This window comes from Electrophorus electricus, chromosome 22 (genome assembly GCF_013358815.1).
Source record: "Electrophorus electricus isolate fEleEle1 chromosome 22, fEleEle1.pri, whole genome shotgun sequence".
Lineage (NCBI taxonomy): Eukaryota > Metazoa > Chordata > Actinopteri > Gymnotiformes > Gymnotidae > Electrophorus > Electrophorus electricus.
Genome location: NC_049556.1, coordinates 5,039,386 through 5,067,379, shown reverse-complemented (window position 1 = coordinate 5,067,379; position 27,994 = coordinate 5,039,386). Strand labels below are relative to the sequence as shown.

At 41.1% G+C, this 27,994-nt stretch overlaps 1 protein-coding gene across 3 annotated transcripts; it reads left to right on the top strand.

Annotated features, from left to right (window-relative positions):
• The first annotated feature begins 200 nt into the window (after nucleotides 1-200).
• Nucleotides 201-27,895, top strand: LOC113568672 (cytochrome P450 2B4-like). 3 transcript variants are annotated; one of them, XM_035521254.1, is made up of 11 exons: nucleotides 201-235; nucleotides 11,146-11,220; nucleotides 23,335-23,560; nucleotides 24,474-24,633; nucleotides 24,864-25,016; nucleotides 25,164-25,324; nucleotides 25,572-25,745; nucleotides 25,996-26,137; nucleotides 26,284-26,471; nucleotides 26,783-26,924; nucleotides 27,107-27,895. In XM_035521254.1, exons 3-11 carry the CDS (start codon nucleotides 23,366-23,368, stop codon nucleotides 27,295-27,297), a joined length of 1,506 nt encoding a protein of 501 aa, XP_035377147.1. In that variant the 5' UTR covers nucleotides 201-235; nucleotides 11,146-11,220; nucleotides 23,335-23,365; the 3' UTR covers nucleotides 27,298-27,895. The 3 variants fall into 3 exon arrangements, with proteins under 3 accessions (XP_035377147.1, XP_035377145.1, XP_035377146.1); XM_035521252.1 differs by having other exon boundaries at nucleotides 25,993-26,137; XM_035521253.1 differs by having other exon boundaries at nucleotides 23,332-23,560; nucleotides 25,993-26,137.
• The last annotated feature ends 99 nt before the right edge of the window (nucleotides 27,896-27,994 follow it).

Genomic DNA, 27,994 nt, shown 5'->3' with positions numbered 1-27,994 from the left:
CAAGCAAATAAAGAGATGTACTAGTATCCTATATACTTTTTAAATATGTCACGCAGTTGCTTTGATGCTAATGGAATTTTCTATGACAAAATGTGAAGTTATTTTATAGCGGAAGCATGTTTTAAAAGGCCATTTAAAAGGACAGGCTTGATTGTTGTGGAAATTTACCAGAAAAACACTGTGTATTCAGCGTAGGATGTCTGGTCAATGGATGCATGTGGACGACTGAAAATTGGTAAGCAGGTACTTGTATTAATCCTAATACATATTGTATTGATAAATGGACTGTACTTTAAGAATATTCAATGCTATCAAGTGATTTATTTGAGTATGCCAGTTTGGGCCCACCTACTTTCACATAAACTACCTGTCACGATGCTCCCATGAACTGCGGCGGCTTAGTTCGTGGCTTCTTCCTGTGTTCACGCAGTCATGTACTGATTATTTGACACGTCCATCAAGGGCGGTGTGTGTCTTCCTCATTTGTCACACCACCTGGGTCGTGGTATGTCTTTATTTGATGTCTTATAAAAGGCCTTTGTGTGTCTTTGACCATTTGTCAGTCACTGATGTTATGCCTGCTTCTATTGTTCTTGTTAGTGCACTTTTATGGTCGGTTTCATTCGTTTAATTAAACGCTTCATTTGGAGACTCGCATTTGATTCCTCCTTTTTACCTACACGTTCTTCACCCATGACACCACCAGTGTGTTATATCTATGAATTCCGAATTATTTGGTACAATTTCAGAAGGTCGAGTACTCTCTTCCCCAAAACTCTTGAGTGAGCACTAACATTCCATGTCCTGTTCAGCCCTATTCCATAAATATTCCAAACCTTAGATATTACTCTCTCATACAGGCATATTAAGTTACATACATGTCGTCATTTATTTGCAAAATGCCATGTACCTTTGTGATATTTCACTATCATTTGAACATTTGAAACTTTATTTCAACACACATTTTTCCTACACAATGTGACTGAGGCAAAGTACAATCAATAAACTGTCAATGCAGACCAGCAGAAAGCTACAGTAATGTAGTTTACCACATACTCTACCTCACAAACTCAACACACACACACACACACACATTTGTAAACATTTAATTTAGAAAGAGTGTCTTATTTCCAATGTCATAATGATAAGCTTAGCTCAATGCAAAGATAATAACTTGATGTGAATGTTCAGCTAAAGCCCATGTGTATCCATATGCATTTCCCATTATAGGAGGAGACACTGCAAGGAGTATATACTCCAGACTGACTGTAGTGTGTCTGGGGCTGCTGTGTGTTCTTCTGCTGGCTGCCATCACAGTGCTGTGGGTCAATTTCCTGCAGAGAGACTCCAGTTACTGACAGTAACTGTAACGTTTGGTGCCAGGCCAAGGCCCCCTCCGGCCACCAGAGGGAGGCTTTGAGTCAGGCACACCACTAATCAGGCTTAAGACCTAACAGCTGGGCTAGCTGGGCTAACAGCTGGTCTATATAAGCCCAGTGACCTAGTCAAGTTTCAAGTTTGGTTTATTTGTCACGTACATAGTCCTACACAGTATAACTCGCAGTGAAATGGTTGAGAGTGCTCTGTCCAAACTGAGGAAAAAGAAAAACAGGGGTGCATGGAGAAATCTCTCTCTCTCTCAATATATTTTTGTGTGTGTATGTTACATTATATATATATATATATAATGTATGTATGTACAATATATATGTATGTATGTACAATATATATGTATGTATGTACAATATATATGTATATTATGTTTATATACACAATGTATATATGGATATGTATGTACACAATGTAAAGTTCCATCTTGTAATTGAAAATATTTAAAGTTATATGTTACATGATGGTGGTGGTCCCCACAGTTTATCAGTTTCCCTGATTCAGGGCCCGAATGGCCTGTGGGAAGAAGCTCCTCTTCAGTCTCTCTGTCTTGGTCTTCAGGGCGCGAAAGCGCTTCCCTGACCTCAATAGAGAGAAGAGCCTATTGTTGGGATGGGTGGGGTCCTTCACAATCCTCCTGGCCTTGGTCTGGCACCGCTTGTAGTAGATGGTCTGCAGGTCAGGAAGTTCCGTATGAGGGATGCGCTCTGCTGAACGCACCACCCTCTGGAGTGCTTGTCTGTCCTGCTTGGTGCTGTTCCCAAATCAGACTGTGATGTTCCCCATGAGGATGCTCTCGATAGTGCAGGTGTAGAAGTTCCGCAGTACCTTGGAGGGCAGTCTGAAGTCTCTTAGGCGTCTGAGGTGGTAAAGACGCTGACGAGCCTTCTTCGCCAGGGAGTTGGTATTGCGGGACCAGGACAGGTCCTGTGAGATGTGAACACCAAGGTGCCTGAAACTATCTACTCTCTCCACCATGGTTCCACTAATCCTCACAGGTTGGTAGTGTCGCTCCTACTTCTTGCTGCAATCCACAATCAGCTCCTTTGTCTTACTGACATTTAGGAGGAGATTATTTTCCTGGCACCAGTTTTCCAGGTGTTTTAATCTCCTCCAGGTTGTCCTCTCATCGTTGTCCGAGTGGAGCTGGAAGTGGCTGTGCAGTCGTAGGTGTACAGTGAGTAGAGCAGGGGGCTTAGGACACAACCCTGAGGAGCTCCAGTGCTGAGGGTGAGGGTGGATGAGGCACAGTTGCCCACCCGTACTGATTGTGGTCTGTCTGTTAGGAAGTTGGAGATCCAGTCGCACAGGGATGTATGCAGTCCTAGATCCTCCAACTTAGTAGTGAATAGGGAGGGGATGATGGTGTTAAATGCTAAACTGTAGTCGACAAATAGCATTTTAACATAATTACCCCTCCCTTTGTCCAGGTGGGTCAGTGTGGTGTGGAGCAGATGTGCAATTGCATCATCAGTGGAGCAGTTGTGGCGGTATGCAAACTGCAGTGGGTCCATGGAGGCTGGCAGTGAAGATGTGATGAAATCTCTGACTAGCTTTTCAAAGTACTTCATCACGACTGATGTGAGGGCGACAGGGCGGTAGTCATTCAGTACTGGGTCTTTGCCAAAGTTCTGAGCCAAGCTCCTAGCCGGTAACTTGGGGTATTGAGGTCTGTGAGCCCTTGTGCTACACCTCACTTCTTTTCTGTGAGGGTGTTTGTGTTTTTACATGTCCCCTGCCGTCTCCACTTTTCCCTGTCCAGTCTGTTTTTCTCCTGAGGCTTCCCTTATCCATTCAAGTTCTTTGCTGTTTTCTTGTTTTGTTTGGGAGATTTTAGTTTGGTTTTCCCCAGTGCATCGGGGTTGCCATTTCTTCCCGTGGCATCCTTTGTTCTCCCTTTTTCCACGCTCAGCATGGTGTTTCGTTTTTTCCTTTTGTTTGACCTGATGCAAGCGCTAACTGTTCTGCACACGGGCCCACCATTGTTAGAGCGTGGTTGCTCACCCAGTAGGCTGTTGGTGTCATCATGTAGCTGACCTGAGTCCAACCTTACAGTAACAACAACCTGACCAAAGATAGAGACCAGGTACAACAATCTGACTGTAGAGAGAGAGAGAGAGAGGTTAAAGAAAGAGAGAGACTCCAAAGAAGGTTTTCTGAACCAGGTGAGGGAACTTTTGTAGGCTGTTAGTGCTGTTCAGTCTTAAGCACCCAAGAAAATTTTCTCTGAAGCTGTGTATATGAGTAGTAGTTTTGTTTTACTTATAAAATGTCACCATAGCAGCACCAAGCTTCTTTTCCTTTTTTTTTTCATTCTTGCTAAATTAATCCTAATTAATATATTATTGCTTAGTTATGCATTTTATAGTGTTCTACCAGCAAAATATACAAGATCTGAAGGCCCGAGTGCTGCAGGGCAAGGGACAAAATGCAGAAACCTCTCTTAGTGTTGACAATCATTTATTAAACATGAGACGATACACGGATAAACAATAAACATTAATGGCACTCGCATGTAACGAGCCAGTTAAACCTGATATAAATGATATACAGCTACAGAAATATACACACGAGCAAGACCATGAACAGCAATTGCGATAAGTGAACCATGACCCCTAACAATGACCGACAAACGATATGAGCAACACAAGTGTTTAAATACGCTTGTAAATAAACAAAGAACAAGGTGCAGGTGTTACAAATGACAGCATTAGCATGGGGGCATGCTAATAAATAAGAGGGCAGTCTCACTAGAAACAATCGACAAAGACGTGTCCCACAACACGTGGCGGGCCGTACCACATGATGTGTGGGTAGTGGAGCTTTATCGTTACATAAGTAATGCTTTAGTTAACATGAACAAGACATGAAGTAATACATTTACAATAATTTAACTAATGTTAAGTAAACATGTAAAAACTACATTAATATTATTTTAATTTGAAGTGTTGATTTACATTAAGTAATGTATTTGATAACATGAGCAACTGAGGTATCTCATTAATAAGGGTTTACCAATGTTAAACTTGCGTTCTTGTGTTTCATTTACTGTGGTTATACAGAATGGCTGAAAAAGCAGTGTGAATACAATTACAGCATTTGAAAAGCTGACAAAAAGCTAAAAGTAAATAAAAGGTATGTCTGAAATGTCAGCACCATTAAAAGAATGTGTTCTACAAATATACCTTTGCATTGGGATTCAGTTATTCACAGTCAACACATCACCTCCTCACGCAGTGTGGCAGCCTGAAGATTACTAGCGTCTGGTTGGTAGGGATGTGGGTCTGGTTCAGGGTCACTGGGTTGTTGGTCAGTGATTAAAGGGGGAGACCATTCTGCAGTGGCACGTTGTGTAACACAGCACCTGCTCTCACAATCCAGCAGACCTTTTCTGGTTAGTATAGCACCTGATGTTCTCTGATTTGATGCATCCAGTTAACGCCAGCGACATTTTAGCAGCTCAATGCTGCACTCCACAACCGAGCACAACAGAGCATGTGTGTCATTGCATCGTCTCTCCTCTGTGCTATGTGGGTTAGGGAATGGAGTAAGGAGCCAGCACTTGAGGAGGTAGCCACTGTCCCCCGCAGATGTGATGCAGTGTTTAAGGCTGCTATGTGATTGACACAGACAATTGTTTAAAGCTAATTACAACACTCTATGATTGTGTGGAATTAGTTTACAGCTGTTTAGACTTATAATTATCCACAACTCTTATCCGTCCATTTAAGGTTTCTTAGGAGTGGGGATCAAGAACATTGGAAGATGCAAGTAGTTTTTTTGAAACAATAAATGTCAAAACATAAAAACAGGCTAATGAACTGGTATAGCCATATAAATCAATAAACACATCAAACAAAAATGCTTAGGTATGAATTTTCTTGACTTGGTGACCTATTATGGAGCTTAGCTTGTTGTTATGAACTGATACACATGATGAAGTTTGCACATTAAGCTGCAATTCTCTATTTAATCACAGGGGATTGCCTCGCCAATTCCCGCTATCTCCCAAATGCTTTTATGGCTGTACGTATGTGTCAAGGCTTCCATAAATATACACCCATTTTCCTGCCAAGTCTTTCTTTATACATCCCGTTTTCCATCTGAGATGGTATGTATGCACATTGCAGACCCTTTTTTTTTGTGTATGCACCGTTTATAATTGAGGCCCCTGGTCTGTGTATGAGGGGGTGCCTGGGTGGGCTCTGCCATTTAAATTTGTTGCTCCTTTTATCTGTAAACAGATGCCAACTGTTCATCAACATATAAGTATTCCAATAACTAGTCTGCTAAAGTTCTTATCATCTAACTTTTCAGTAGTATCTTTTGACAGCGGTCAAGGTTTGCTTGCCTTGCCTTGAAACGTAATTACAGATATGAAGCCTGCTCAGATGATGGTTCAAGTTCAAGAGGTTTTACTGTCATTTCAGCTATATACAAGAACACAACAAAAACGAGACAATGTTCCTCCAGGACTATGGTGCAACATAAAAACAACAGTGCAACAGACATGCTACACAAGAGCAAACAGTCCAATATAGTGCAAAATTTCATTAAATAAATATTAAATAAACAATAATAAATACAGGACAGGACAAATACAAAATGAGTAGACAGTGCAATTTAGTACAGTACACAGTACTGGGCATATGTAAAGCGAGTTATGCATAGCAATCAGTGACATGCTACTCTGAACATAGCAGTCACCGGTAGCAGCCAGAACAGTTCAGAGTACAGTGCTGGTTTAGTACAGTACTCTAGCAGCAAGTAGGATAATGTGCAAGACTGCAAGAGGAGTGCAGACTTTATTTGTGTGAGGTTTGACCTCAGCACTAGTCCGATGCAAAACAATGTGTGAGTGTGTGTATAGATATGTATGTGTGTGTGTGTGTGTTTGTGACTGTCTATAAGCATGTATAGAAGTGCCCATTTTGGAATCTGAATTGGTATTGGAGTTAGCCAGAGTTCAGGAGTCTAATGGCTTCTGGGAAGAAGCTGTTGCACAGTCTGGAGGTGTGGGACTGGATGCTGCGGTACCTTCTTCCAGATGGCAAAAGGGTGAACAGTTCATGTGAGGGGTGTATGGGGTCTTTCACAATGTTGGTGGCTTTCTGGATGCAGCGTGTTATGTAGATGTTCGTGATGGAGGGAAGAGAGACCCCAATGATCTTCTCAGCTGTTCTCACTATTCTTTGGAGGGTCTTGCGGTCAAAGGCGGTGCAGTTCCCAAACCAGGTAATGATGCAGCTGCTCAGGATGCTCTCTACAGTACCTCTGTAGAAGGTAGTGAGGATGAGTGATGGGAGATGGGCTTCCCTCAGCTTCCGAAGGAAGTAAAGACATTGCTGGGCTCTCTTGGTGATGGAACTGGTGTTCAGGGTCCAGGTGAGGTTCCCCCGCTATGTGAACACCAAGGAACTTGATGTTCTTGACGATCTCCACTGAGGAGCCGTTGATGGCAAGCGGGGAGTGAGCTCGCCTTGCTCTCCTGAAGTCAACAACCATTTCTTTTGTCTTGTCAACATTCAGATACAGGTTGACAGATCCAATACAATGTGAAAGCTGTCAAACATTTTACATTTCAATGTTCACAAAATAAGAAAAAAGACACATTATACAACGAACCAACCTAGATTTCTAGATCCTCCTCATTGTTGAGTTTGGTTTGGGTTCAGTCCTAAATGTAGGCCTAAATGCTGACAGAAGTTTAAATGCTTTAATCGTCTGAGGCCTAACACATCACCGGTACAAAGTACAAAATACATAATGTCAATCTTAACCAATGATAAGTGCTAGAGTTTGTTAAACAACAAACAATACCTTACAATAAGTACTAATTTAGCCAGTCAATATGGGAACAGTGTCAGTTGTCCTTTAAATATTCTACAAATAGATGTCTGCATTTGAAGACCGCAAGGGATTCTGCTGTCCAGACAGCAAGCGGGAGTTCATTCAACCATCTTGGAGCCAGGACAGAAAGTAGTCTCGATGCTTGTCATCCTTAAGACCTGAAGCAAGGTATTTCAAGCCGAGTCATAGTTGAGGTTCAAAGTACTCGAGGTACGGATCGGGCTTTGACCATTGACCTCATGCATGAAGGGGCTGGTCCATTTTTGGCTTTGTAGGCAAGCATCAAGGTTTTAAATCTGATGCGTGCAGCTACAGGGAGCCAATGAAGGGAGCGCAGCAGTGGAGTAACCTGTGTGAACTTCCAAAGATTGAAGACCAGTCGTGCTGATGCATTCTGGACAAGTTGTAGAGGTTTGATGGCTCTTAGAGGAAGACAACCAAGTAGAGAGTTGCAGTAGTCTAGCTTTGAGATCACAAGCACCTGGGTAGCTTCCTGCAAAAGAAAGGGTCGAATCCTTCGTATGTTACAAAAGAGGAATCTGCAAGACCGGGTTAGATTAGAAACATGAGTTGAGAACAACAACCGGTTGTCCAAAGTTACAGCCAGGCTCCGGGCAGCTTCGGATGGTGATACCAGGGAGTTCTCAAAGGAAACAGTGAGGTCATGGTAAGGGTTGGGAGTACCTGGGTTGAACACAAGCTCAGTTTTACTGGAGTTGAGCTTCAAGTGGTGGGCTGTCATTGATGACGCAATGTCAGTCAAGCATGCCGAGATACGTCTGGAGACCTGCGTGTCAGAGGGTGGAAAAGAGAGAAATAATTGAGTGTCATCAGCATAGCAGTGGCAGGAGAAAGCAATACTGAGCCTTGTGGAACACCAGTGGAGAGTCTACACGGTTTGGATGTGGATCCTCTCCATGTCACTTGATAGGACTGTCCATCCAGATAGGACTGAAACCATCTCCAAGCAGAGCCAGTCACACCAAGCCTGGAAAGAACAGAGAGAAGAATGTTGTGGTTCACTGTGTCAAAGGCTGCTGAAAGGTCTAGAAGAATCAAAACAGATGACTGGCAGCTTTAGCGGCATGAAGTTTCTCAGTCACCGCTATGAGGGCCGTTTCTGTAGAATGTGCCGGTTTGTAGGCAGACTGATTGGGATCATGCAGCTGGTTCTGGTTGAGAAAAAGAGACAATTGATTATAAAATTGCTCGTTCAAGGGCTTTTGAGAGGAAAGAGAGAAGTGATACCGGTCTGTAGTTGGTAACGCCGGAGCTGTGAAGTGTGGCCTTCTTGAGGATTGGTACCACCCTGGGGGTTTTGAATGCAGTAGGCACATATCCAGAAGATAAGGAGTTGTTGATGATGACAGAGATGAAAGGAAGCAGATCTCTTGCGATTGTCTGGAACAGGGCAGAAGGAATTGGATCCAGCAGACATGTAGTCGGATTGCTGGAAGTCAGGAGTTGAAGAATTTCATCTGTGGAGAGAGGAGAAAAAGAAGTCAGAGAGTTGGATGTTGGGGAATGCACATTGGTTGGAGGGGTGGAGACAGAGGAAAAGGACTGGCGGATTGCTGCAACCTTCTCCTCTTAAGAAAGTGACAAAATTCTCTGGAGTAAGAGATGAGGGGGGGAGGGGAGGATTAAGGAGAGAAGAAAAAATAGTGAAGAGCTTGCGTGGATCAGATGAGGATGATTTGAATTTCTCTCTGTAGTCAGATTACTTTGCAGATGTTACTTCCAGTGAGAACTTATAAAGGAGAGACTTGTATGAGCTGAGGTCTGAATCTACGCGAAATTTCCTCCACCACCTCTCTGCAGTCCTTAGTTCTTTCTAGTGGCAGCGAAGTGTTTCTGTTAGCCACATGGCAGGTGGGGAGAACTTGGTGGGCCTAGAGGAGAGAGGGCACAGAAGATTCATTGACGAGGAGAGTGTAGAAATGAAAGTATTTGTAACTGTATCCAAAGAGAGAGAGGATAGAGAGTCGGGGTGAGGAAGGGTGGACAAAATAGTAGAAGTAAGGGAAGAGAGAGTTATGGAGTGCAGATTGTGACAGAGGAAGAAGGAACATGTTGGAGAGGACTGGATGGAAGGAGAAGGAAGGGAGAGAGAGAAGGATAGAAAGTGATGGTCCAAGAGATAGAGGGGGGTGACTGCAATGTTCGATGTTGTGGTGGTACGGGTGAAGATCAGGTCCAGAACATTGCCCGCTTTGTGAGTCGGAGGAGAGTGGTTGAGGGTGAGGTCAAATGCTGTCAACAGCAGAAGGATGCAGGAGGAATGCAGCCTGTCTGATGGAAGATTGAAGTCACCAAGGAGAATGAGTGTGTTTCCTTCAATATGGAATTGACTCAGAAGGATGTCGAGTTCATCAATGAAGTGATCTAGGGAACCTGCAGGGCGGTAGATGCCAATGATAAGAAGTTTGGTGGGGAAAGACACTGTAATGGCATGAAATTCAAGAGGAGATGGAAAGTGTAGCGAAGGAAAGTGGAGTGAAACGCAACTCTCGAGACATTAGTAAACCTGTGCCACCACCCCTGCCAAGACGCCTCGGAGAATGGGTAAATGAAAAGGCAGAGGACAGGGCAGCCGGAGTCGCCGAGTTCTCAGGGGTGATCCATGTTTCTGTCAGAGCCAGGAAGTGTAGGAAGTGGAGGGATGCTAATGCTGAGATGAAGTCAGCCTTCTGGACAGCAGACTGGCAGTTCCAGAGCCCTCCTGCCACCACGATATGTGATGGTGTGAAGCGTTGTGAGTCAGTGAGGTTGCTGAGATTGTGACGTCTGTGATTGTGTCGAGGAGATCTGTGGGATATGTGGACAGGAATTGTGAAGCACATTTCAGATGCTTGATTTGTGAATGTATGAGATAAAGGATAATATGAGAAGATATTTAGCTGAGTTTGTGAAGTCCTGTAGGTGAGATGTAGATTGAGAACACCACCAAACCTCCTCCGGATGTTGAATACCGTCGTCCTAATTTAGTTCAATAAGTGCTGAGCCCGCCCCTCAATTCACACCTAAGGTCAGGGTGAAACTACACCTGTAGTGAGTAATTACTGCACAAATTATTAAACTAGTGGCCTCCGTTGAACGCGGTGAAGCTATCCGCGCTTTAGCGATTCACGGTCAAGTCTCCAAGATTCAAATTGGAATGCGCCTATATGGACGATATTGCGGAATTTCATTGCTCACCTCAAACTAACGCTACCTAAGCAGAGAGAAACGGAGACTAACATTTTTTTGAAGAGCTTTAGATTAGACACGTACCTTTATGACATTTATGAATACAAAATAAAGTTTACTGGATTAAAAGCAAAACAGTCACAAAGTTTGAACTATGAGTTCAAAATACTAAAACAAACTTAAAACGGATGTTTAAAAAAAAAAAAGTGTTTATTGAATGAAGATGTGCTGCTGCACAAAAGTACACATTGCTAGTGTGTGTGCTTTGAATGGATATTGCATCAACACAATTAGTAATATTTGAATGTAGCTTAAGTACTGCTCAAAATGATTTTCCTATATAGTGTTTCTCAGAGGTTTATTATACAGCTTGACTGCCAGCTAAAACAGGCCTTAAGACTAGTGCAATATTGCATATATGCAGGCCAAGGGGATCTCCAGTGCTGAAAAATCACTAAAAAAAAAAAAAACTGAGTGGTGACACTTGGCGATCAGATCAAATTTGAAAAATCTCTACTGTGCCAGTTTTTTTGAATATATTTATATTGAAGTCCTACTTTTAATGGAGTTTAAATGCTCACATAATTTGATCGGTAGGTCTATGCAGTCTTTAAAATCAGTATTGGTTAATTATGTTTGGTGTCATTTGTGACTTTGTCAAACATAACTCATTACATATCTGATAAAGTTTTTCTTTCCCTGATTATCAACCAGCAGAAGAGAACTGGTGTTTGCTGAATCAGAAGAGAGTCAGAAGTGGGTCAGAAGTGGAACTTTGTGCTTTAAGTCAAGGTAAATGTAATGTCTGTTGTAATTGTCCAGTAGAAAGAAAAGAACACAAGTATGTGTTGGAGAGGAAGCAGTTGTGAAGAAAGAAGAAACGTAGACCCATTTTTACATTTGTACTGGAGGTTCTCTTTTTAGTCATCCTACAGGAAATGGAGACACACTCAAGATAACTGAACCAGAAATATCACAGACCAACATCTCTGCATACATTTAAAATTGCATTTATTTAAAGATTTTTTTTCTCAGGAAGTAATAAGTGTCAGGAATGCTGGATGTCAGACAATCTCAGGTTGGAGAGCAAATGTGCAAACATGGCCCTGAAGGTTTCTGTTGCTTACAGAGGCTGTAAGGCAAATGACCGTGGTCATCTACAGAGCAGGTGAAGTCCGTTCATTTCACACGCACTGGTGCAGGTGCTGAGGCACAACAGACAAATAAAACAAATCTAACTCAATACTCAATACTCTAGTATTCGATGGTGAAATAAATGTCAAAAGAAGTCATTTTTTTTAACCCATTGATGAGAGGTCCCCTATGCTCACCTGTCTGTTGTCCCACCTGGTCAAACCCACAGTTCCTTCTCCCTGTTAACAACAGAGAGAAATAAATCTTCACAACAGATGTTTCTTTGGCTCCAGGGGAAGTAGAGGCAGCCTGGCCATCCTGGCACTTGTCCTACCTCTTGGTTTTCTCTTCAATCTTGCACACCCGGGGCACACGGTTGCGCTGCGGCACCAAGGAGGGGGCAGGCGGAGCTGGGCGCGCAGCTCTGCTCTCTACCTTATGTAAGGTCGCCCTCCTGATGAGCAGCGGTTTGTGGTAGCCCAGGTCATGCTGGTGCTGGGAAGCTTCGACCTTGGAGGCACACTGACGGGCTGACGTTAGCCTCTCCAGGTCCTGGTAGAGGACCTCACCCACTTCTGGCTTGGTGTAAAATGTAGAGTTCATCTCACTGTCCTTGTCCTGCACCTTTCCTGGTACTTCCCTGACATGTTTGTGGGGGACATGCAGGGTCACAGCAGGCTTGGAGCTTTTTGGTTTGAGAGCAGCCAGCTTTGGGTGGAGGGCAGGTAGCCTTGAGATGGATGGAGCTGGTGGAGTGTGATCAGCCTTCACACTCACAGCACTGCTCTTGGTGTGTGGCTCTACAACCAGAGAAGGGAACCGAGATTTGCTGCATCGCTGACCTTCATCCAGGAGTCTGCCTGTTGACTTTCCACCATTTTTTACATCCGTGGCCTTCAGCAGTGCCGCTAATGTTGTGCCCGTGCCAGATTTTCTCAGGTTTTGAGAGACTTGAGGTTTATATTGCTTCCTCTGGGGGACCCCAGAAATTTCTGGAAAATAGTGGCTGCTTCCTCCTCTGTGCGAATTAACAAAACGAAAAGGAGAAATATTTGGGTTGGCTATTGCCTCTATAGGGCTTTTTTGTGGAGCTGGGATGTTCTTCACATGAGGGAAGAAGTTCTTCTTTGTACTTCCTGTTCCCCTCATGATGATCTCACTGGGAAAAACCAGAAAATATATTAAATCTTTAAATATTTTACAAATAAACATTAAATTATACCTCTATAAACTTGTCTTATTCTGTGCAACATTCTCTTAATGCAAATAACACATACACACACACACACATATATATCACTGTCTAATTGTATGAAATTGTTTCTACTAAAGAATGTTTCTGATTAATCATTTTACATAACACATAATTTGTGTATATTATTTGCATTTTACTTTATTATTTACTTGTATATTATTTTACAAAAAACCCTTAGTTGATATCCAACTACTCTTCAGCAAACGTTTGTCATAATAAGAGCTCATTTCCACTGATCACGTGGTACGCCCCGCCACGTTCAGTGGGAGTTCCCTGGCGACCGTTCGGTGTGACGTGCGTCTTGTTTGTAACCACGCTTCTTGCCCTGCAGGATTCGGACCATGACACTTTTCTTAATCTATTAAATATTCTCTTAAGATGATCAGCACACAAGTAATAATTTTAATTTGTTCACGGGCATATGCGTAAATTATGATGGGTATGCTACATGTCACTTCGGCTGAAAATCAGATTGTAACATTCCTAAATGGCTGGTTTTATCCCCACCACTTTTTGAAAGTAAAAATGTTAATGTTTCATCTAAAAGAGATCTACAATGTCAAAACGCAGGGCAACTGATATTTCGTGAAACGAAAATTATTTTTAATCAAAATGCAAAAGTTGTATTACAAATATATTTTAAACTACAGTGCTGATACTTTTCGACGCCAACAAGTATACAAACAGCCATAAATGTGCACCTTCTTCCTTTTAGACCAAGCGCTGATTTCAGTGAACACGCGTGCCATCAATGATAAAAGGAACACGAATTTAAGGGACATCAGAAATGAATCCAAAACCCAGCACTTTTCAAAGGAAAAATTACGCTTTGTATGAATGTCTCACGAATGTCTCAATCTAAATGACACATGGAAATTATTTCCTTTATGCACTCTTTTCATATAAACGTTTCCCAGTTTGCCAGAATAATTAGGCCTACCTTTGATATCGGAGAAATCTATAACTGACAATAATCCAATTTATCCACAGGAAAATGTGAAATAACAATTGTTGAATATCCTTGTAGTTCGTATTTTGGTTTGTCCAGTTTGCGCACTCTGTCCAAATGGTAACCATGACGCCAGATAAGCCTTTTTATATATCTGCTTCTGTGACGTCACAAACAGCAGGTGTGACGACATAAACACGGCTGTCTCGTTTTAGCATTACTAAAATGTACTTCTGGACTGTGTATTACTGGACCTTTTGATTGATAGCTAGTGTAAGTTAAAATATCTTATTTCCTCTCAAGCGCAGAGGTTGTTTCGCCATAAAGCTCCAGTGTTCTGTCCGTGAATATATTAGGAGTATCCAGCTATGGAACTTTTTTCAATGTATAAACCATGATTACTCTGAACGTGTATAAAATTTGTAATATTAATTGAACGTTTTGCCCCCTCAGTCCCTTAACAATATCACATCATTCGAGCTCTGTTCACTTTTTTATGTGGCACATTGTAAGAACCCACATGTAAATCTCCCCATGGTGACAAACCTGCAAGTAACATATTTTCTTCCTCATCTCCCTGATGCTTTTTGTTTCATCTTGCTAGCTATTATTATTATTATTATTATTATTATTATTATTATTATTAACATTTATATAGCACCGTTCTCAGACTCAAGGACACTTTACAAGCAGGTATCAGCTGTTATAGTCACTCACATGCCGATGATTAGTTAACATGCTACCTTAAACTTCAACCTAGATTTTGTTGTTTTTTCTCCTCCTGTAATGGTACATTGGAAGTGATTAGATTTCTTTGGCTAAAGCAATGTCTTCATTAAGGCCCATTTCATGTGAACTTGTTTCTTTCTTTTTTTTAATTAAATCTGGCAGACAACCTTAATAATCATGGCTTTTACACTTTGACCAGGTGGCTAAATTCACTAGGTTAGCTAGCTACCCTGAATCATCAAGAATTGATTCAGCAAACAATCAGGATAGATTTTCATTTCGTTTTGATTCAAACATGTCAGGACAAAATAGCTAAGTAAAGGAAATAGCTAGGTTAGGTAGTTAACCACTCAAAGTAGCTTACTTTAGGTAGATATTGGTCAAAATGCACTCTTAACTAGTTACACTAGCTAGCAGCTGTGATTATGCTGTGATAAACAAATATTGACAATCATAGATTTTAGATTCCTCAAAACAACTATTCTATATTTTGATGACATCTTTGCATGTTCTGGGTCTTAATTTTTACATGTGCAGAGCACTAGTGCAGTGAGGAACAAAGTGCATCAAAAATTCTGGTTGTGCACAAGTAACCGGCTAAGGTTTTAGGATTTGACTTTTAAGACAAACAGAAATTTTGATGCAGACAAGAGAGGCATGTCTTGTTTTTGAGAGGCAAATTCTTGCTCTTTTTGAAAAATTCTTGTATATTATTGGTATTACAGCTTTTTTGATGTACAGCAATAAAAAAGACCTATTAATTAATAACCAGCTAGAATTTGCTTTAAAATGTAATTTGCTTTGAATAAGAGCACCTGCCAAATGCTGTAAAGCTTAAGATCTGTTCTTGGAATGTATCCTGGACACTGATGTAAACTATCAAAAAATGTATTGGTATATTGTGCTTTCTTCAGTATTCAAGTGTCTGCAAATTGTTTTTTAACTTATTAGCTGTCCAAAATGGAAAGACACACTGCAGCATGTAGGAGCATCTTTAATGGGTATGTTAGTATTTTTTCCAGCTCTGAACCCACATATTTAACCAAGCATGGAAAACTGCATAAAGGAAAGCAAGGCAGAACAGACTGAAAACTGTCAAAATATGCCAACGTTCAGGCAAGCTTTCGGAAGAGAAACTGTCACATAAAGTGATACAGTGAGCCAGTGCATGATGCAATAAAGAATGAGGTAACTGGAATTAACAAATGTCTACAAAAATGAATGTAAAACTTCACATTTGAAGCTTTGAAAAGCTAATACGACTAAAGACAGCTCCATATGGTATGATTTTAACAAAATGAAATATAAAGGATAGAAAAACAACAGGAAAACATTGCAATATATTGTTCTCTGGAATCCCAAATTTACAAATAAAAAAGAAGAAATCTATCAACAACAAAACCATTTGGGATGCTGTTACATGAATTTATCAAGAGACATATTCTCTTTGCAGAGAAAAAAGTGCCTCTTTTGAATAAATAAGATTAGATAGAAAAGGGACTCATTGTATACACCAAAGATTGAATAATTCTACACTTGTATGCAAAGAGAGAAGAAATTGATGATGTCCTAATAAATCCTCACTGGTTGCACAGCTCAGAATTGTCAGAACTGGGGCGAGAACGTTTTGGGTGCACTCCCCACACCTTTAAGTTTCCATAACACAGTCTGCTCCTTTTGTGAAGTAGAGCCTTGGAATAAGTTCACTGCATGTGCTCCTGATATCTGCATGCACAACAGCCTCACGTGGTCTGGGCAAGGTGTGTCATCCGTATATAAGTGCATCATTCAAGGATGTTGTAAGGAATCGTCAGGACACAGGTAAGTGTGGATCCAAATGCAAGAGTTTATTTTCAGTACAGGCAGGAAGGAGTTGTGAGGCAAAATAGAAGAGTAGTCGTAAACGGGAAGGGAATGGCGAAGAGGAGAGTTGAGGGCACAGTCCAAACCAGAAGGCAGAATCCGAGGTTGTCTAAGGTACTAAGAGTGAGGCATTGTCTAGGGGGAAAGCAGAGGTCAAAATCCGGGAAAAGCAACATAAACAAATGCTTGGTATACATGAGAATACGATACTTTGCGAGGATACTATGGGAAAAGGGAGGTTATAAAAGAAACTGAAATGAGAGACAGGTGTAATTAATCAGTATTCAGGTGAGGGTGATCTACGTCTGAGCGGAGAAAGGCTAGTGGGCAGGACTGACGCTGTTACAGATATACAAAAAGATTAGCCCTTGTATGCCTCGGTTGTGGTTCTCTTCGAAATTGTTACTGTACTATTATTGAACCAATTACATCTTATATGATATTTTATAGCATTACTAACTTTGTTGTGAAGTGTCCTGCTGAATTCCTGGCTAAATCAGTGCTTACGCCCTACTCATGATATGACTGTAATCGACTTTGACCTGATCTCCTTTTTTAATTTAGTGTAGTCCTTACATCTGCTTGCTTTTCCTTATACTAACCCTAACCTTAATCCTAACCCTGATGCTTGTAACGTCTTAACATCTTAATTCGCTTACAAACAAATACAAACAAGGGGTCTTAGAAACAAATCTGACTGGATTGTTTTGATCAACCATCCCCGTAACGTCTATTTTTTATAGACCTACTGTTATTGATACCGTTGTTTTTAATCAGTTGTGAGAAACGTTAGCTAACCTACTAATAAGAAAGAAATAGCCTAGTATTCATCATGGCTAGAGTATGCATATTTAACATGTTTCAATCTACATGTCTATCATGCTACATGTTTAACATGTTGCTTTTACTTTAGAGGCCAACAACTGATGTTAGTTGAAACGCTGATGATGCATGGGGCTGCGCTAATACCTTCTCTCACACAATGGACACTTATTAATTTTAATCTGAATTCAGAATGCACTCATCATGTAGGACAACTTGTCGACCACAAGATAAAAAAAATCTAGTTGTATTTATCTTAAATTTTTATTTTGAGCTCTAAAGAAATTAGCTGGATCCAGACCTCAGTGACCTCACAGCTGGCTAACGGCATGACTACACAGGCTGGTTTGGTTCATAAATGCCTGAAACATGACAATGTTCTTAATAATGAGCATCTAAATAACCATCTGCTTATTCAGCACTTTTTCCTTTTTTTTTGTCTGCATAGCACAAAGTTGGTACTTAAAACCCAAACACAACACAAAAGGTAAAAGAGAACAGTATAGTTCTATTGTGTACTGTGTGATGATTACTGTGTTATGGTGTAACTGAAGTGATTAACAGAAAAACAAAAATTTATTATCTGAGAAAAGGTCAAAGTAAAAGACTTGTGGATTTAATATTGATTTTGGATTTCAATAAATTAATGTGAAAGGACTAAACTAACACGCATATACAAATCAACCATTTAACAACACTAAACATTCAATTTAACGTAAATAAGTCTGAGGAGTGGCACTGTAACGCGGAAGGGGTGGTGAGCCAGGAGTAATAAACATCAATAATTTTTTCAGTGTAGAATGTCCAGTGTCCAGAATGGTTTTTAACTGTGTATGTATGTGTGTAGAAGTCATAAGTGTTGTACTGGATGAGGGCCTCAATTTTTCGCAAGAAGAAGCTCTACCTCTTTATCTTTGAATCACTTTCCTGGCAGTAGAGGGACAAATCTGTTGTTGGGAGCTAGCTTTGGTCGAGCTCCTCTTGCGGTAAAGCAGGTCAGGAAACCCAGATTATGCACTTAACTGAACACACCATCTTGAGGGCCCACCTAAACTGCTTGGTGCGGTTCAAAAAGCAGGCTGTGATTTTTACCGTTAAATTCTGGGTTTGTTAAATTAAAACTCACATCTTGTGAGATGTGTCTCCACCTTCTGAGAAATGTGTAGGATTGGGGCCTGCAGCTTTTTCTTGCTGAGCTTTGTTTTCTTATGGCTACCTTGTTTTGGGATTCACCTGATTTTTTTTATTCTAGTATGTCAACTTTACTTTGTAATACATTTATGATCCACTGTAAGAATCACCATTTGTGTGAACCAATTCAGTCTGATTCATATGGTATTAACATTTAACATAATGTTCTTTAGTGCTGTTAAAAATTAACTAATAAATAAATGCCTTCAGAAGATTCTGTCTTTTGCTCCTATAAAATACTAATTCATTTTCAGCAATTCATTGTTCTCTTCACTAACAATGGGGCTTCTAAAGTTAATGGTTCCTATTACATTTGTTAGTTAAAAAATAAACTAATAAATAAATGCATTCAGAATAAAAATGTATATCAGCTTTATTCCCCTTGTATAAGACTTTTGCTCCTATAAAATGATTCATTTTCAGCAATATATTACAAATAATATAATACAAACATAATAATGTAATACAAAAAAGTATACAGTCACAAATATTTTAGCAATTAATAATTGTTCACCCCTGTTGTTCATTCATTGGTTAAACAACTTCTATTACAGAGATCAGAATTTTTTTTGTGTCTCACAAATTCTTTACAAGTATGGGCAAGTATATTTTGCATACTTGTATGTACCTGTAGTGTATCTGAGGTTTAAAAAAATATACTATATGCACAGGGCTTCTCTCTTATGTGTACAACTGTCCCTACCCACTTATGCTAATGTGAAAAACTTGAAAAGCTTGTCTTCACACTCAAATGTCAGTTCAGATAGAAATGGACCTGGCACGGATTACAAATCATCTTTTAAAAAATCCACTTATCTTCATTATTATCAGCCTTGTTGCTTCTGAAAAATGTATTGAGTGATTTTGTATGCCCTTGTAAAAATGTCCATCATCAGAAGACTTATTTTCTGTTTGTACCTGATACCACCTGCAGTTATTGCTGGTACTCTTACATTATACCTTGAGTCTGGTACTGGCAAGAAATATTGTTCAATTTTGCAGGGTATTTTTTTTTCATGTATTTACTATACATCTACTATACTATACATTTAGTATACATCTCTTGAAAGCAACCCAGATAATCCTTGGGAATGGTGTAATATAAAACAACAACTGTCTGATTACCAGGACCAGGCAATGGATTCATATTGCAGGTCTAAGGTCAGCTACTTGTAGTTAAATGTTTCTGATTATTGGTGCACAGTTATTATGTACCATAACTATGTTATCCCTTAAAATTAAAGAGGTTAAAATGAATTGTTGTAAGATCCACAGGGGCATGTGTTCTGCATCATATGTATTACTATGTGTACTTTTTATTAACAATTGTAATAAGGCATGTTGCATCCTTAGTGTCATGATCAGTCCCTCCCAGCTTATATGTTCCGTGTTTTTCCTGTCTTGTGTATTTCAGTTCCATTCCATAGTTTCGTTTTGTCCGCCCCTCATTTGATTTTCCACACCTGCCCCTTTTTCTTACCTGGTTAAGTTCATGTATTTAAACCCTGTCTGATGCTGTTTTTGGCTGTTCATTGCATGTTTATTTGAATGGGTGTGTTTATTAGAATCTGTGTTTCAAAGCCTTCGTTTGTGTTAACCTATTTTGTAGTGATGGGTGGATGAAGACCCACTGAAGCTTTAAGAGCTTCTTCCTGATTGTGTCGAAAAAGATTCGATGCATTGGAGCATTGAAATCCGACAACAGAGAAGAGTGACATCTGTTGGCTAGACAAAAAAAGAAAAAAAAGCTTGCACATCAACACTGCGAAGCGTGTGCTGTGTGGTCTTACAGTTCTTGTGTTTGTTCAGATCCGCTGAAAATCATATTTAATTATTGAAATGTTGCAATAAATGTTTGAATGTCGTCATTATTGATTGTAGAATGTATAAGGCCTACGGAAAAGAAATATCAGTCATATATTAGTAATCTAATATATTAGCATTTCAGGTGCCCACACATTCAATAAGATCCCCAAAATCCATTTGAGAGAACTTTGGTGAACAAACTATACATTGTTAAGTTGTTTGCTGCGACGGCTGGCTAGCTAGCTAGTCAATTAGTGTATTTTGAGGCAGTTTTTCATAGATGGTTCCAATGAACCGGTTAAGCTAGAGAAACCCAGTGTTTGAACAGGAGTTAGTTAACTGCTGGCTAACGTTAACTTAGTTCGCTAGCTAACAGCTTGTTGTATAGATGACTTGGTGGTTATTCTGGCGAATTGAGCTAGCTAGCGCTCGCTAACTGCTAGCTAGCTAACTTGTTTAGCTGGTAGTTTGCTAACGTTAGCTAGCTAGCTCTGTGTTTTATTGGCGGTTCTGACAAGCAGCTAATGCTATACTATAATACTAGACTATAATTGGCAATACTATAAAGCTTACTGAACTGAACTGAATTAACGCAGCCTTCCAGCCCTGCTCAGAAAGTCCTAATTACTAGTTTGGAGGTCGTAATTACGACGTGGTTATGCGTTCAAGAGGTTATTGGTCGTGGAAATGGATGCCATGAGAGAACTCCTTTTGTTAATGTTAATACTATAATATATATATAGTATATTCTGATCGTAATAGTTCGGCTTTGGCGAGTTCCTACACAAAATATTAACGTACTACTTAGTTTCGTACTAATAGGAAGTGATGAAGCGTTGCTATGCCAACATACGTAACTGTAAGCTACAGCTTATTAAAGATTATATTTGATCAAATAAAACGGTAAATTTACGATGCTTTTTTTTTTTTTTTTTTTTTTTTTTTTTTTTAACCGTACTGCTTTACGACAAAGACGCCCCGGTAAAAGAGTGCTGCTTTATTTACTAACGTGTAGATTCCAGTTGTTTTCCTGTGAATTAAACCGCAGCCTTCACGAGTTCACCACAGTAAATGGTCATCTTTCACATGGAGGGTTCGCACTGTCATTCATATCCTAACGGAACACGGCCCCTCTGGGACTGAAAAGCACATTTACAACAGAGCTGCGTTTAAAGAAAACGGAAAAACCTGAATGAAAGGCAGTTGGGCTCCACGGCGATCCGGTCGAATTACAAAATTTCCCTCCTCTCTCGCTCTCCTCTTTGTGGCTGGTTATCAGCAGGCGGGTGTCCATCAGCCCCTGAGAGTGTTTTAGATGATTTGTCATGTTTAACTTCCTTTTACTGTATTCCTTTTGTGCTCACACACCTAAAGATACAATTATTCTGGGCTCACGCTAACAATTATCATGTAACATTACCTGAGCTCACACCTCAGCTAGGTAATGCTAGCTACATGGCAATTAAGGAGCAGTAGCTACTGTATCCTAACTATGGTTATTCATGTATGAGGTCATAGATTTCTCACTGAGTTCATATATTACATCAACATTGGTATTAACCGTAAAACAGTAAAGCATGATATTCTCCCTCGTTTACAAACATGGATAAGTTACATTTAGCTGCCGTCAGCTAGCTTCCTGGTCGGCTAATTGGATACCTATCTTACCTATGAAAGCCAAACAATACTACAGCTAGGTTGATAGCTAATTTAAGGTAACATGCGTTTCAAATACATTTCTTACTGTCAGTTAAAATATCAGCCATTTTATGTTTCTTAATTATATTACTGTTGGTGTACTGACGTTTATACACCAACCGCCTGCAACAGTCGGTGCTGAACCAACTGTTTTCAAAATTTCCCAGACGCGAGTAGCTCCTCCTTTTCCGTTTTGCATTAGCGGACAACAGTGTCCATTCAAACCATACTCCAAAACTGCCTAGTTCTACGTATCCATCTTGTATTTTTGAGTGTACTCAATTTTAAATACACTAGGTAATAGATACTCAAAAACTATTTATTATTAGTAAATAGTATGCAATTGGAACGCCCCATGATATTTCTGACAGAACTTGAAAGCAGTGTAAGATGAGCCGGATTTACGACTGACAGGTGTAAAGTGCGAGTATGAGCTTTCCTTTAGAGACATCATTTATAGCAAAATGATGTAAGGCCACTGCATTAACTTTTTAAATGCATAGCTTCTGTTTATTTAAAAAACATTTATTTAGTTAACAAATTATTCAAGTATTTCTCAATGTGAGCATTAATAAAAACATCTTCACATCTCAAAATAAGTCATCCCTCTTCACTACATCTGTATACGTGATTTAAAGCTCTTTGCGACATCACTTTGTAACAGGTGCTCTTATTTGTAATAAGTACACCTCTTTAAACCAGGGCTTCCTGGGATTTAACCCAAGAATCTCCTGCAGGAGGGGAAGTCAAAATCCCTGAGCCATAGTGTCTCAACTCTTTAACTCATGATGCCCAGAACATCGTGAACCTACACAAAAAGTCCACAATACACTCATATTTAGAGGCACAAACTCCCACAACATACTCATTTAGACACACAAAACCCCACTATACACTCACATTTAGAGACACAACAACCCACATTCCTCATTATACTCATTATACTGCAACAAAGATGAAACATCAGACCATTACAAGAGGTTGCATCAGTCAAGTGAAAAAACCTCTCTTTTGTAACAATTGTAAATGAGTGTTTATAAGGTTCAAACATCAGGACTTACTGATGTGAGATTAAACATAAGGTTTGTTTGTGTGTGAAAATAATTTGTGAGTTGAAGTAAAGCAACATTTTCTGTGCTCTTGACCTTTCACCTGCTCTACAATCATATCAAGAAACCTGTTTGTCTTCATGTGCCTTTTACCCAGTAATGTCACACATGAGGGGATCTTATAGAGGCGACAGCCAAACGGTTCTGTCTCCCTCTACTTCTGTCTCACAAACACACACATACACTCTCTCTCTCACTCATGGACTCTCTCCTTCACACACACATACACACACACACTCCCTCACCCAATCTCTCTCATCCTCTTTCCCCCTCTCTCCTCCCCCCATTTCTCTCTCCACCCTCTCTCCCTGCCTCTCTCCTTCCTTTCTGGGCGATACTGTATAAAGCAGCACTTCTCTGCAGCGTACAGCACCTCTCAGAATGCAGTCTTTATTCAGATATGTGGACTGGGTCTCTGCTGGCCTAGCACTGCTGGTGCTCCTGCTCTCCCTGCTCCTGTTGGAGGTCTTCAGGATGACCTCCTCTAGGAGTTGCACTCCTCCAGGACCCACCCCACTGCCATTCCTGGGAAACATGCACCAGATATTGAGGGATCCAATGGCCCACATCAGATTGGTCAGTTTATTCATTGTCCTGGTTATTTACGCTGTGTTCATGTCCTGTAGAGGTTGTGAAATTGTTTCTGTGATCATGACTTGTATGGATGTGTGGTCATGTAATAATATTTATGTGAAGCAACCAACATTGATCCTCTAGCATACTGAGCAAGTGTCATACATATGACACCTAATACTTATGTCGTATGTAAGTGGTCAGTACAGCATTACATATGCAATTGAATATAGTCACTAATCTGCTGATTACTGGCAATAGTTACAGTTTTATAGACCTCAGAATATTTAGAAATCTGTAGTTGTGACTGCCGGTAGACTTCTGAACTTCCTTATGTCGTCATGTCAAAACCTTTACTTGTTCTGCCATGGAATGTAGCCAGCAGGTCAGCAATGACAGGCATAACAAACACTCCCCCAAGCACTCCCCTCCTCCACTCAAAAAGATACCAGTGGCTGAGTACAGAGCAGGTCACCTCCAATACAGCACACGGCATTCCGGCAGCTGTGTAGTGAGCAGGTTACACAGGTGACTGGTCAACCCCCATACAGCACACTGCATTCCTGCCCACACCTGTCCTGAGTCAACCTGGGAGTGTGGTGAGCTGAAAGCACAGCCAGGTGCCTCAGGTCCCACAGGTGTAAATGTATTGTGTGCCCTGTGTAAGTGTACTGTTTGCACTATGGTACAGACCCCTCGTTCCCTTAGTCCAGAGCTCATGTTGGCCTTAAATAACATTAAATAAATACCGTAAAACACTTGGTTACACAGGTATCTGTATTGTACTGTAACCTACCTGGTTACACAGGCGTCTGCACTGTAAGTCAGTCAAGAAACAAAAATGAAACCACTCCTATCCTTTGCCCTTATGTAACGGTGTAAACATTGCATGGCTGGTATTCTGCTTCCTCTTCAGATGAGCCAATATGGAGAGATGTGCACCATGCACTTGGGCAGAAAGCCAATCATTGTGCTGAACAGCATGGAGCTCATGAAGGAAGCGTACATTCACAAAGGCACTGTATTTTCCGGAAGGCCGTTCATGCCTTTATTTGATTGGATCACCCACGGGTACGGTCAGTAGTGCATGACCTCTGAACTCTGCCAATTAACTGTAAACTTTAACATTTTTTAAAACTAGCATTAAAACCAGTAACACAATGTGCATGCCAGAAGAAGTATGTCTCAAAGTCCCATTACATTTACAGGAAAAGATCAGATTCCACAGAGAATTAATACTCCTTCTGTCTCTCACACACACACACACACACGCACGCACGCACACACACACACATTTCTCTCTTAGGTATTGTGTCGGTCACGTATGGTAACGCATGGATGGTGCAGCGACGCTTTGTGCTGCACACGCTGCGTAATTTCGGTCTGGGGAAGAAGTCTGTGGAGGAGCGTGTGAATGAGGAAACACAGTACCTCATCCAAGAGTTCCAGCAGCACGAGGGTGTGGTGACACTAGGGTTTGGCTTTAAGGACATTTCAGTACACAATTCTAGACCACGCTCTACTTGTGTGACAGCTTTAGAATTCAAGTTCTGCCATCGTTTTGCTGATCCATTGCTGATCAATTCTCCTGCTATTTTCTTTAAAGGGAACCCTTTTTACCCCATCCACCCCATTATGAACGCCGTTTCCAACATCATCTGCTCTATCGTGTTTGGAGAGCGCTTCGACTACAACAACAAGCGCTTTGCTCAGCTGCTGGAACTTCTGAATGAAAACATTCGAGTAGCTGGTGGACCTGCAGCACAGGTAGGGTCTCAGCCAGGACTGTCCTGATGATTGCTGCTACCGAAACACAGTGGGCCAAATTCATACACATCACCAGAAACATATCACCAGATTTAACGTGACGTTAAAAGCAAACGGCACCACTTAACACGTTGCCTCTTTCATAAATGTGGATTGCTGCGACAAACTTTTGCCACCAAGTCTAGAAGAAATTGCTTTTAAAATGACACCATGGAATGTAAGATTATTTTTTCTTGTTTTAACACAGATCTTCAACCTGTTCCCCTTCATAAAACACTTCCCAGGGCCACACCAGAAGATCTACCGCAATGCTTGTGCCTTAATAGAGTTCGTCCAGGAGTCCGTGGTGGAGCACAGGAACACTCTCGATCCAGAAAACCTGCGGGACTTCATCGATACCTACCTGGTGGAAATAAGCAAGGTGAGAGTTTGACCTGCAGGGGGAGCCCTTCACTGGGACAGCAGGCGGTGGAGAGAGGCCTGTAGTCCGGGTCAGGGGGGCTGGAGCCTGGTGCAGCTCAGACCAAGTTCCCTTCAGCATGCCTGAATCACCTCGTCCCTTAGTTAGAAAGCCCAGCGTGTCAGAGTGGGGGCGTGTGCAGCCTCACATCTTTGCTGGTATATCACATCTCTGATATACCAACAGAATCATGTCTTCATGTTCCAAGCAGCACAAGTCGACAGTTAATTCCACGTTCCATGATGCGAACCTGATTATGACGGCATTAGACCTCTTCTTTGGTGGCAGTGACACTACGGCGACCACTCTCCGCTGGGGTCTCATTTTCATGATGGACAACTCCAACGTCCAAGGTGAAACTCAATGACAGACTGATCCCAAAGGAACAGTGTCCTAGACACATATGTGCACTTGATAATGGTATAGAAAACTCATGACTAAACGACATTCTTCTCTCTTCTCTGTGCTCTGCATGTTCCCACATTCTCTTGTTGGCCAGAGCGCTGTCATGAGGAGATCGTTGGTGTGCTGGGCTATGACCGTGCTCCCAGCATGGACGACCGCTCACGTCTCCCGTACACCTACGCCACCGTCCATGAGATCCAGCGCCTTGGCAACATTCTGCCCCTCGGCGTGGCTCACGAGACAACACAGCCCACCCAGCTACGGGGGTACAACATCGCCAAGGTAACTGTGAGGGTGGGAGGATTGTTCTGTCTGAACAGGTGAAAGGGTGAAAAAGGGATCTTCAAACTGAAGTCCAAGAGAACACTTTGAAATTCAGAAAGATATACCAACACTGGGTAAATCACTGCATGTTTTGTATTTATTTTAGGGTTTGGGTTTAGTAGCTTGGATTTTGATTTACATTTTTTTACTATATTTTTTTCCCTTTAAAATACAAGATGACAACACTCTTCTTGGTGAAGAAGCATCATTGACTTTTACTGACTGTACAATATATGTATTTCTTTTTTTATTCCTCCCAACACACACAGGGAACAATGATCATGACTAACCTAACTGCAGTCTTCACTGACAAAGAGTACTGGAAGCACCCAGAAACATTCAACCCAGAAAACTTTCTGGATGAGGAAGGGCAGTTCTGCAAACACGAACACTTCATCCCCTTTTCTTTGGGTGAGCCTGCCACTGTTCTGTCCAGGAAGGGGAATGGCAGACAGATTGTTGGTAGACAATCAATCTGATGTTCTGCATCAGTGGGAACAGTGTGTGTGTGTGTGTGTGTGTGTGTGTGTGTGTGTGTGTGTGTATTCTCACTGGTTGGCGTGTGTATATGTGTACGTGTGTATGTGTCGCAGGTCCGAGGGTGTGTCTCGGTGAATCTCTGGCGAGGACAGAGCTCTTCCTCTTCTTCACCTCTCTGATTCAGCACCTGCAGTTCTCCTGGCCCCCAGGAGCTCCGCGTCCCAACATGGACGGCAACATGGGTATAATCCGTACTCCGTACCCGTTCAACACCTGCTGTCGCAGTAGGGAGCCGACCCACTGAGCCCGCACGTGGACAACACCGTCTCTGGACTGCAACCCTGTGCCTCTCTCTCTCTCTCTCTCTCTCACACACACACACACACACACACACACATACACACACACACACACACACACACACACATTACACCATGACTACTGCTCTGAAGTGGGACACTTACCTCTGCAGTGAGTACAAAGGTGCATATCTGGTTCCATGTGTGTGTAAATTAGCAGCAATGTAAACAATGAGTGGGTGAAGTGTATGAATGGTTTAGCATTATAAAACAAGCTAATATAACCATATTACTTTTTTATCCTAACTTTGCACAGCACACCACTGGTTTGCAATTCACTTTACACATTCTCTCTATGATTGAAAAATCCAGAGGAACAAATATGCAAATTTGATGATATAAACTATATCCATGTAATAAATTCACTTTTAAATGTTAATGTAATAAATGTTACAATTTATACCTCCTACTCGCTATTACATATTCCACAGGAGTGCGATGTCATGCAATTACTGTGACTAAGAACCTGCCTACCCTACATACATTTACATTTACATTTATAGCATTTAGCAGATGCTCTTATCCAGAGCGACTTACAAAAGTGCTTTTCATTTACTCATAGGATACATCCTAGTACAGTACGGTAGGTTAGAGTCCAAGATACCAATGAACTAGAATACTGTAGAAATACAGGGATCACTG

What these genes read in the sequence shown, in the direction of transcription:
- LOC113568672 (XM_035521252.1), top strand. Translation starts at nt 23,366, where the DNA reads ATGCAGTCTTTATTCAGATATGTGGACTGGGTCTCTGCTGGCCTAGCA. An exon ending in TTGGATCACCCACGGGTACG is followed by an intron (nt 24,634 to 24,863) that starts GTCAGTAGTGCA and finishes TTTCTCTCTTAG; the next exon opens with GTATTGTGTCGGTCACGTAT. An exon ending in CTTCATCCCCTTTTCTTTGG is followed by an intron (nt 26,925 to 27,106) that starts GTGAGCCTGCCA and finishes TATGTGTCGCAG; the next exon opens with GTCCGAGGGTGTGTCTCGGT.